At 41.7% G+C, this 11,613-nt stretch overlaps 1 protein-coding gene across 4 annotated transcripts; it reads left to right on the forward strand.

Moving 5' to 3' along the window:
- The first annotated feature begins 1,591 nt into the window (after positions 1–1,591).
- usp42 (ubiquitin specific peptidase 42) lies at positions 1,592–11,299 on the forward strand. Of its 4 annotated transcripts, none has more exons than XM_026314881.1 (18): positions 1,592–1,709; positions 2,907–3,156; positions 4,036–4,242; positions 4,385–4,495; positions 4,752–4,851; positions 5,482–5,549; positions 5,632–5,702; positions 5,827–5,909; positions 6,023–6,134; positions 6,228–6,368; positions 6,687–6,787; positions 6,955–7,120; positions 7,214–7,885; positions 7,992–8,074; positions 8,229–9,287; positions 9,543–9,853; positions 10,056–10,123; positions 10,246–11,299. In XM_026314881.1, the coding sequence occupies exons 2-17, from the start codon at positions 2,916–2,918 to the stop codon at positions 10,115–10,117; spliced, it is 3,588 nt and encodes a 1,195-aa protein (XP_026170666.1). In that variant the 5' UTR covers positions 1,592–1,709; positions 2,907–2,915; the 3' UTR covers positions 10,118–10,123; positions 10,246–11,299. The 4 variants fall into 4 exon arrangements, with proteins under 4 accessions (XP_026170666.1, XP_026170664.1, XP_026170667.1 ...); XM_026314879.1 differs by having other exon boundaries at positions 10,056–10,119; XM_026314882.1 differs by having other exon boundaries at positions 9,546–9,853; positions 10,056–10,119.
- The last annotated feature ends 314 nt before the right edge of the window (positions 11,300–11,613 follow it).

Consider the following 11,613-nt stretch of genomic DNA (forward strand, 5'->3'; position numbering starts at 1 on the left):
TGGAAAAAAAATGCATTTTGAAAAGCCAAATAACATTATAATTTTTATTTATCATTTATTTATTTATTTGTCATAATTATTTTCAATGGCAACCCATGATGTGTCAAATATTACCTAACCTACAATGCTAGGTGGTGGTCCAGTGGTGGCCTTTTTTAAGCAAAAAAAAAACCAAAACACTTTTACTACTCTTTCTATTGTTGTGGGCTCTTGGGTATCTCTGTTGTACCACAGAAGACTTAACACATTTTAAACCTCCAGCCTCACACATGAAAGGCCCACACCTTTCTGTTTTGCCACCATCCTTCCCATCAGGTTAAGCTTTGTTCTCACAAATGCACAAGGAAGTATTTAAAATTCAATGCAAAACATTATGGGTTGGATTCAAACTACTAGCCTTTAAAGGACTATTACAGCTCCACAAAATCATGATAGGAACCCATGTCAATTTTAACTTATTTTTATGTCAAACAGTTGTGTTAAACACAAACCTGTAAAATTGCTGACCAAACTCCAACACTTCAGACTTCTAAGCAGTTCTGTAACAGCATGGGTTATTTTAGCAGAGATAGCTGATGCTCCTTTCTTAGACTCGAACCCACAACCTCAAGAGCATAAGACTCTCCTCTGGCAGCATAGGCTGTTCTGCCCACTATTCTCTATTCCTTTGTTAAAGCCTCGATTCTTTTCATTTAAAAAAGTGCCCAAGCCTGATAAAAATTGAGCCAAAAAGCCCTGAACTTCAACACAGGCATCCAACAGCCTGAGCTATTTGCTTGATATATTGACTGCAACTTTAGAGCCTTTTGGGTTTTCCTTTGGTTTAAAATTAAATATTTGGCTGGGGACTTTAACCCTAGACCTCAGCACTTCAGCATACAGTAAGTCATTTGAAATATGAGGGTGGAGTTATAACAGTAGTCCAATCCAGCAGTTATGCAATAAATCCTCCAATGAGGTTTTAATGTTCCCTTTTTGTTCAAACAGTTTTAAAGGGGTATTGATGCATCTGTTTTAGTCCACACTCATTGATGTAAATTATGAGTTTAAAAGAACTGAGCAAGACCAGATTTCCAAACATCAGAACATCTCATCAGTTCTTTATCAACAATGTGGTTTTGTCCTCTAACAGCCTGAGTAGTTTCATCAGAGTCCCATGTGGTTTGATTTTGATGTTTACGTCTTCAGATTAAAAATGAAATGTCTTTCCACGGAATTGAATCCATGACCTCAAAATATCACTATACACTATAATACTAAGACAATATAAAATCTATGACAAACTAATATACGAAACTGTTTTAAAAATGAAAAAAAAATTTAACAGGTTTACAGCTACTCATTTACACAGCACTATTATTTTATTCCTCTCTCTCTAAATTGCATATTTTTCATATTTATTTACACAAATGTCATGTTTAGAATTGTGTTTACAGTTATGGTTGTGTAATATAATACATTATTATGTATTTGTGTGTGTACATCGTGTGCACACAAAAGAGTCAGAGATGTGTACATGCGACGGATTTTCCCGAAACACGTTCCTTGCAGAGAAATGTCCAAACGAGCCAATCAGAGACCTCGTTTCATCGCAAATACCCGGATGTACCCGTGGGGCAATTAGCTACGTCATTGTTCACCGCCGGACACCCGCTGGAAATAAGGAATGGATTTACAACCGCTATTAACGTATTCATAACAAATTCCAGGTAAATATGTTGTTGGTTTTACGATCAAGTGGGACTTTAACGGTGCAGCCGTAATATTTCGGTGAGCCTGAGCGGCAGAGATCTGTTGTACTAGCCCTACACCGGTTCTCTGTCATGTCGGAGAGAGCAGCGCAGTGAGCGCAGACAGCCGCCGGTGTGGAGCCCCTCCTTTCATAGCTGCACAGACGTCCCTTCGCCTCAATCACGTTTATTTCGAAGTGGAAACAGGACAGTGCTCTGAGGCTTTTACAGTAAACGGTTATGACACCCTCCGTGTCGGCCAGCGTCCGTCGTACCGAGCTAGCTAGCGGCGTTAGCACAAATATTGCCGCACGAGCGCCGCCGCACGTAACGTTAACTGTAGCTGCGATCGGTAGCTCGTGTTACGTTCGTCGTTTCCATGGTGTTTGGCGGTGTTGGGGCCCTCGCGCCTCTGCAGTCATTCCTTTCCGGTCTTCGACGACCAAAGTGGGTTTTTCAACCGATGGCCCGTCTCTCACAGGGGGCTAACCGGGGTTTCATGCGTGTTTTATGGAGGTTTAGCGGCGCTGCGTGTTAAAGGCCTAGCAGCCGTCTGTAGCGCTAAGCCAACGTGAGCCAGTCTGTCGGAGCAGGTGGGAGGGAACAGCTGCTCCTCTAAACGCGCGTCGGACCAGGAAACTGTTTTCAGAAACACACTTCGTATAGTTTATGGCGTTTATTTTGTACAGGAAACATCTCCAGACGTGTACGATTAGCAGGTTTGTTCATAATATGCCACAGTTACCTAAGTTATGAGTCCCTGCTTGTTTATGTTAGTGTGTTTCCACACTATGGGATGTCCCTGAGGGAGCGAATAAATTGTTGTGCATGTTTCCACAAGTAAATTATATTTGAAATTGTATTATTGACTGCTGGGCCAAAAGTACGATGGTAATAAATAACAAAATTGTCTAACTGCACTTTGTTGTTGATAATTAGTGATATATCATTTAGGGAAATTATATTTTCAAATGAATGTAACCTAAATCAGTCAAAGATGGTATGGTCTCAAAGATCAAAACGTGTGTTTTTCACTCTGTCAAAGAGTCTTATAAATTAGACACAGGGGTGTCCATTATTATAAAACAAATATTGAAAAAGACAAGATTTTGAAATGTATCTGTACTTTGCAGCTGCTAAAGTTTTATATGTTTTTATTTCTGACTTTTAACACAGCAATGAACAATGACCATAGTTGACAGAGCTTCAGAAAAGTCTGACCACGAGTCAGTCGGGTGTAAACGATCCCCCTTCACCAGTGGAGACGTGGGGATGGACGGCAGCTGTTCCAGCAGCTGGGCAATGGGCCCTAACATGCCCAGTGACTCTCCGAGGCTAAAGGCTCCAGGAGGATGCCTGGGCCCGACGCCTGGAGCTGCTGTCTACAACAGTACACCCTCCTCTCTGGACCGGCCCAAGGAGCAAGGTAGGAGCCCAGATATTTAACAGCTTTGTGTTTCGAGTCTTGAAGCCTAGGCAGAAACTGGTTAGGATGATGATACATATTCCCGGATGCAGACCTGGTTTACCAAGTATTTGCTGTTTGTCTTGCCTAACATTTATCCCTTACACAGTAAGATGCATGTAGAGATCCCTAACATATGTTTGTAGGTGTTGACAGTCAGTGCAGTAACACATATATGTGATGCTAAAACCATCAATCCTTTTTCCAATTATATTGGAAGTGCTACCTCTTACTATAAATACACATACAAGACAATGTTTTTTTCAATATGTCTATCTTAAAATTGTTTTGTAGTTTTTGCAAAAAAAACTGCATGTTGCTATTGCTAACTTCAGTGAAGTCCTTATGATGGCAAATGATATAAATCACATATTCTTGTAAGTAGTTTGAGAACTGGTACCAAGATATTGTTATATATACATATTACCAGGCAGTGCTAATTACACTACAGGTTTTGTTTCTTTGAATGTAACACAACTAGTTTTGTGGGTGTTGTGTTGATGCTTCCACTCTACTTTCATTCATCCAGTTACATAACCAAGCCACTTTGGAAGTGAGAACTTGTGATGCAGTTGGTGTTTTTATTTAAGGACTAGCAGGCTGTCTTGTTTAGGAGAAACAAAAGGGAATCCAGCTCTGTCTTCTGTTCTTCAGCTGTTTTACAGTGTTGCCCTTGAAAATTAGAGTGAAAGCTATGACTGTAAGACCATGATGGTCCTTCACTTTGTGTCAGTGTTTATATAAGCAATGTAGCATTGTGTGCATATACAATTATTTGTTGATCTCCTGGACCTGGCAAATAAGTTGAATGTAATTTTAGTAATGTTGCTGTGTATGCAGTGATAAGCAGTGGTGACGGCATTGACTTGCCCCAGAAGGTCCTCTTCCCTCCAGAGCGGCTCAACCTGAAATGGACCCAGGTTCATCGCATTGGTGCAGGCCTGCAGAATATGGGGAACACATGCTTCCTCAACTCAGCCCTCCAGTGTCTCACCTACACCCCTCCGCTGGCTAACTACATGCTGACACGGGAACACTCTAAGACATGTAAGTTAAGATAGTTGTAGGGTGCTTCTTTGCACCAAGGAATTACTTGTGGAATTGTTCAGTCATGCAGTATATTTATGAGCTTTTTTTGGCTGAATGGTGATGTACTCATCAATGTTTTATCCATCTGGCCCTGGCACAGGTCATGAGCCGGGGTTCTGTATGATGTGCACCATGCAAAACCACATCATTCAGGTTTTTGCGAACTCTGGGAATGTCATTAAGCCCATTGGCGTGCTCAATGAACTCAAAAGTAAGTGTATGTCTGTAAAGCCAGAACATTGAATCTGTGGCTTCATACAAACTATTTATTTAAAAGCTAAAGACAGAAGGTGCTGTGTGGCTGTTTCTCTCCATGTATTTTGGAGGGAAATCTTCTAATAGGAGTTAAGAGTTATAAATCTGCAGTTAAAATCATTTTTGGCATTTACCAAGCTTACATATCTTTTCAGTTTGTGATGGTTTTTTTTTTTTTTTTTTTTTTGGTTTGTTTTATCCCCTCCCCCCAGGGATTGCAAAGCACTTCCGCTATGGAAGTCAGGAGGATGCCCATGAGTTCCTGCGGTACACAGTGGATGCTATGCAAAAGTCCTGCTTACCTGGAACCAAGTACGTTTCATCCTAAGTGTATTTTTGTTTTAAGACATATTTTTTTACTTGAAAAGGCTGGCAGTATTTTTGCGTGATTAGGTGGTTGGTTGCTTAATTTTAATAAAGGCCATGAGCTTAAGTCAGATCCATGACAGTAAGAAATTTTCTTACATTTTGCAAAGGCCATCCAGGATAAATCCTACATAAAATCCTTATGTTGATACACTGGGGTATTTATTTTTCTGCTAAACTGTATAAAGCCCATGCAAAAGTTTTTCCAATGAGGTTATGTAAACACATGAACCCTCCGTGTATTTTTAACTAAATGTAGAGCAGGACATGTTTAATAGATACACTGTTGACCATTGTGGTTCTCAGGGGACTCTCGAAGTGATTTTATAAACCTCAAGTATCAAGTTGATTCTTACTCAGTACAAACTGGAGGCCCCTCATCTAATTACTCTTGCTCCAGTTCTCTCTCAATGTTGCTTTCTGGGCAGAAATATTTTCTAACTTGTAGAAGGTGCAAAGTACTGTAAAGTGGCATGTTTCTCTGTAATAATACAGCCATAAAATGATTGTTGGGTTAATAAGGATGTCGGTGACTTATTTCACTTGTTTATTTTTTATTATTTTTCTTTGTTATAGACTGGACAGGCAAACACAGGCAACCACTTTCATCCATCAAGTATTTGGCGGGTACCTAAGGTCCAGAGGTAAGTTATTATTCATTTGTTTCTTCTAAATGATGTTACTTTTCACAGCCTTTCACAGCCAACACTGATTTGTCTTTTTCAGTTAAATGTTTAAACTGCAAAGCAGTCTCAGACACATTTGACCCGTTTCTGGATATTACTCTGGAAATTAAGGTAATTAAACAAAATTGTTCCTTGTGGGTCTGATATGTCTCATGTAACAAACCAATTCATTCAGATGTTATCAAGGTGCTTTCAAACAGTACAGACATCAAGATGGATTTTTCTCTTTCTGCAGACGGCTCCCAGTGTCTCCAAAGCTCTGGAGCAGTTTGTTAAGCCAGAGCAGCTGGATGGAGAAAATGCCTACAAATGCACCAAGTAAGTACTTTCACATAGAGAGATTAGCAAAGACGACAAGGAAAACCCAGTGCTTTATGTGTTTATTTATATGTCAGTCTGTCCACTAAACTCTGAACATTTGTCTCCCTTAGGTGCAAAAAAATGGTCACAGCCTCAAAGAGATTCACCATCCACCGCAACTCGAACGTGCTCACCCTCTCACTCAAACGTTTTGCAAACTTCAGTGGAGGAAAAATCACAAAGGTACCGTAACATGTGTACTGTGCCCAGTAAGGTGAACTAGTCATAGGGCAGTGTGTATGGTTTGGTATTCATCGGCTTTTGTTTGGTCGTCAGGATGTTAAATATCCAGAGTACCTGGACCTGCGGCCGTTCATGTCTCAGTCCCAAGGAGAGCCCCAGGTCTACGGGCTGTACGCTGTCCTGGTTCACTCTGGATTCAGCTGTCATGCTGGACACTACTTCTGCTATATTAAGGTACTGGCACTGCTACGGACCACTGCTCCAATCTGTCAGGACCCTGCTGTTGTCAAGTACACATATCCACATTTGTCTACACAACACTCTACTGACAACTCATTTTAACACAGCTAAATACTAAGTGTCTATGAAGGCCTTAATGGACTGAGCAAAGGCTTAGCTGCATACAAAAGTAGGAAAAGTTTATAGACCAAATATTATTGTTATATGTATGAAAGCAAATGTATATATCGTGATACTTTGTCTAATTTATGTTTAGCACTTCAGATTTTTGAAGTGGAACTTGTGTAACCTGCCAACTCTCTCGTTTCACAGGCAAGCAATGGTCAGTGGTATCAGATGAACGACTCCTCTGTGTCTCTCAGTGACATCAGGTCTGTTCTCAACCAGCAGGCCTATGTCCTCTTCTACATCAAGTAAGTAGACATAGTTGTCTGGGTCACGTTTTTTTTTGTTTTTTTTTTACATAGGTTTTTCCTCTCTTATTTGAAATATGCTTTCCCATATTTTGAGAAAATGGCACAATTTTAATCGCTTAACTGTTTTTTTTTGTTTTGTTTTGTTTTGTTTTTTTGTGTCCCAGGTCTGGTGATGTGAAAAAAAACAGTGAATATGGCCACACGAGCCATAACCCTGGTGTCCCTGGTCAGTCATCTCCACGACCAGTGGTAATACCACGCGTCAACGCCACCATCCACCACAACAACATCGGCTTCATAGGTCCCCAGCTGCCTCCACATATGACCAAGGTACTGCGAACTAACTTACGAACAAAAATAGTTATCAAGTTGTGTAGCCGCTCTTTGTCCCAGCATTATGTGTCTGTTTTGTTTATTGTCCAGAACACTCTCCATGTCAATGGGAATGGATCTCTGAGAAACTATCCCACCAGCTCCAAGCCCAGCACCAGCAGCAGTGTCCTGGGAAAACCTAGCCATGGACTGGCCTCTGCCTCTTCCATCTCCCACTCAATCAGTCGACCCACAATGATTCCAGACCACGACAAACGCCAGAAACTTTCATTCTTCATTGGACAAGGCAAACAGAGTCGCCCATCCTCCTCGTCTTCTTACAGCCAGCCGTCCTCTGCCAGCAGCAGCTCCTCTTCCAGCTCTTTATCGTCCTCACAGTCTACCTCAGATGTCCACCCAGAAGTTCGCTTTGTTCCACGTCAGCTCAACCACGTTAACGGCACACCTTGCAGTAATGGGGATCACCACACTGGAGGGAATGCAGCATCATTCCTGGTACCATATGGCCAAGAGTCCTCAGAGGAATCAGACCAGGAAAACTGTGGCACTCTGGATAATGGTTCTTTAGCCAAGTCTCACCTTAATGGAAACAACAGAACAGGAGATGTGTTTGAAAATTCTTCTCAAGCCACAAATGGAGAGGCGGGACTGCACCATAATGGTAACGGATTAAATGGATCAGCCTATGCAGCCTCTAAATCGGGTCAGAACGGGCATCATTATGGACACCACAAAGTCAATGGACACAACACCACAGATAAGGTAAAATACATACTTTATATACTGTGCATTTTCCCCCTAAGATGTTGATTCTTTGCATGAACAGGCATTTTTAACTAATAATCATGGAATGTTTTGTGCCCTTCAGATCTCTGGCAGTAATCACAGCAGTTCATCCTTTGTGGCTACTGTTGCAGCTAACGGACTAGACAGTGACCAAAGTCAAACAAGGTAAAACGGCATTAACAGACATAGGTAGACTATTGCTTCAGTGTACAAATCTAGTGCAGTCCAGTTGCATTGATGTGGATAGTGTTCTTAGGTTCTACATAGACATTGCTGACTAAAAGTTTGGTTTAAACTATTGTTTATGTTCTTTTTCCAGCAAAGAGGCACACACATCTGCCTCATCCCAGGCCAGTTCCTCTCAGAGCAGCCACCCTGCTGCCAGTGAAAGCCAGCACCTCTCCACTGCTACTGACACAAGGGCTAAAATTTTGTCTGAACCCCTGCCTCAGCTTACAGCATCCTGTGCTATTAGCTCTCCACCTTCAGCTACTGCTACAAAGACTAATTCAGCTTCCTCTTCCTCATATCATGGCAAAACTGAGGCCTTACCGACTCCACCAGACGGGTCCCAAAGCACCAGCGGGGCCTCTCCACAGAAGATTAGTACAGGTGGGGATGAAGCCAAGGACCTACCACAGACCAACGGACTGTCCGCAGGGACTGAAGGACGTATTGATGCTAAGGAGCAGCACCAGTCCAAGCCCAGTTCCAGAGGCAATGACAGACAGTCTTCCCGAGACAGGGATAGAGACAGACCGTACTCTGACTGGAGCAGAGACAGGGAGAGACACTACAGGGACAGGAGTCAGGAGCGAGAGAGTGATGGTGATCGGCATCGGTACAGACGGGACTATAGAGATGGCCACCACCACCATCATCGCTCAAACAGGGATCGTTTGCCTCCTTCAAGTCGTTACTACAGGGACTGGGAGTCGGAGCGTCGCCGGGAGCGAACTCACCACCCCAGGGAGCGCGATCGTGACAGGTGTTCTCACCATTACCACTACTACCACCACCACCGATCCAGAGAGGACTGGGACCGTGAGCGCAGGGGACATGGCTGTCACTATCGTGAGGACTCTAGCAACCGCAGGAGATGGCAGCAGGAGAGTCGAGAACCTCGGGCAATGAAGGACAAGAGTGACCCTTCAAAAGAGGAGCTTGCCAAAGTGCCAGAGACATCCTCAAAGTCCAAGGGCTCGCCCCCTCGGGCTCCGGTCTCTGTATCTGGACCAGCTCCGAACAGAGAGGAACAAATTGTCAAGGGGACGAGCAAGGAGAGAGACAACAGCTCTGAGGCTCGTCGTGCAAAAAAACACAAAAAGAGCAAGAAAAAGAAGAAGTCAAAGGATAAAGACAGACACTGTGAGAGTGGGTGAGTGACATTACTGATGGTCATTTAATTCATTTAGCAAAAAAAGCATTCACTGGTTTTGGCTTTTCAGATCTTTTCATAACAAATGTTAACTTTCCATAACTGCATGTTTTTGAGTTTTTACCTTACACATTAGCAATGTAGGTTATTGTCAGCTGTAGCCATATGTTATTATAACTGCTGATGGTACCTCTGTAAGTTTTGAAATCAAATCGTGGTTTAAGGATCACCATGGTGCGTTCTGTTTTCCCATAGAAGCTCTGACGGGGATTCAGACAGAGTCACAGAAATAAAAAAGAAGAAGAAAAAGAAGAGGCAGCGGGACAGCGAAGCTGAGCAGCACAGTCCTGGAACATCGCAGAGCCACAAGAACAGACGCAGTGAGGAGAGGGAGAGCCTCAAGAGATGTTACTATGACAACAAAGACGCTAAACATGACGATGGCTTTTTACCAGAAAAACGCAGGCGCACAGATTACAGCGACAGCAGCAGTGACCACCAACACCCTCCCTACCACACCTCGCCCAGAAACGGTTCAACTCATCACCATCTCAATGGATATGCAGGTATTACAGGGTATTATATAAAATAATTTAAGGGATTTAGGTTCCTTTTAAAATACATTAATTTAGCCCTTTGATGAAAATGTCCACACATGTACATCAAATGGTTCAAGAACAGCGTTCAGTTTCCTGTGGGTATTTTTAGTGTTTTTAGTCTCAATTTTACAGGAACATAAGAGGTTAAAGTGTCAACCCTGTTTTGTAGGAAGCGGTTACAGCCGAACCAGTGGTGACTCCCACAGATCCTCCAGTGGCCTGAAACACTGACTGTGAGTAGGTGTCCTTTTAATGGTTATCACAGTATGCTCCAGTGCTGATAAACAGAGGGAACTCAAACGTTTTAGCTCATAGCTCTGCAAAAAGACTGAACGGATGCTGCCTCTTTCTCGTTTCAGACACATCTTTTTAACAACCGCAGAGGAAGGACATCAATAACTTTTTTGACGTGGTGCTTCTTCATTGGGAATATGGTGTATTTTTACCACAACTAAAGTGTTTTAAATGTTCAGAAATCTTTTTTTTTTTTTTTTTTAAGGCATCGATTTAGTTGCCCTAATGCTCCTAACTATGTTTGAAACAGTTGCCACCTGTTAAACATTTATGATGAATATTATTAGTATATACTTGTATGAACACAAAGAAAGCCTGGAGCTTAAACATCTCAGCTGCTGCTCAGTGGAACTCAGGACTTAAACTTGTTAACATCCACCACAGATATCCACCTGCTTCAAATGTGAGTGAAACAAAGGGAAAGCGTACTGCTCACAAGAGGAACCATACGGCATCGCGCAGGATGTCACAGAACTTGCAGCGTTTAAGTTCTTTTCTCGGATCCCGCTGGGAGCGGACAAACTAAGGGATGGACATATACATAAATGAGGCAGACGAGTGCAGTGGTGGAGACAAGGCTCCGCTGACCGATACCTCCACTTTTACCCTGGACAGACTTGAGGACATTTCCCAGCTTTTTCTTTTTTTTTTTTTTTTGTTTGTTCCATTTTGCTCTGAAGCCTAAGATTCACACTCTGTAATTTTTAAACTTTTTCACGAAATGCAGAGACTTTACTCTGGATCATGCCTGTTTCCTTTCACACATTCGTTTTCACTGGAAAAAGCATCAAAAATTTGTTATCATGGCTGTGGACCATTTGTTAGCTTTTTAATGAAAACTACAGTTTGTCTTCTAGTGTCATAAAAATACTGTGAATTTAATTTTGAACTGTACTATCAGTTATTTTTACACGTGAAAGTCCTGCATCAGGATTATCAGTAGATGTTTTGTTTTTAAAAAGACCTGTTCATTTTAACCATATTCTTTAGACAAAGTTCTGTATCGAGTATGGTTTGTTTTGTTTTTCAACTTTAGATATAAGTTGAAATGTCTGTTATCCCTTTTAGTTTAGCATGTCAGATTTTCTATGTTGAATAAGGTAAAAGCCTTAAAATACATTTGTTAATGTCAGAAATTGTAATTTGTTCTTGGTCTTTGACTTTGTTTACAAGCTGCATTGAAATGAATGAAAAATTCTGATTGAAATGAAAAACGAGTTGCCAGGGATTTTTGAAAAAGCTCCTGTCTGCCTTTGTATTATAGAGAATAGACCCACAGTATTTCAGCATCTTGTTGAACAAATTTTTCACTACAGTTCATTTATTATGAAGATCCATTACAAATGAAAACTAAACTCTTCTGCATTCAGGTTTTTCTAGCTGTGAGTCAGCAGGATGGTTCATCTCACTATATTTTCTAGTTTCCATGTTTG

The sequence above is a fragment of the Mastacembelus armatus genome, chromosome 19, assembly GCF_900324485.2.
Source record: "Mastacembelus armatus chromosome 19, fMasArm1.2, whole genome shotgun sequence".
Classification (NCBI taxonomy): domain Eukaryota; kingdom Metazoa; phylum Chordata; class Actinopteri; order Synbranchiformes; family Mastacembelidae; genus Mastacembelus; species Mastacembelus armatus.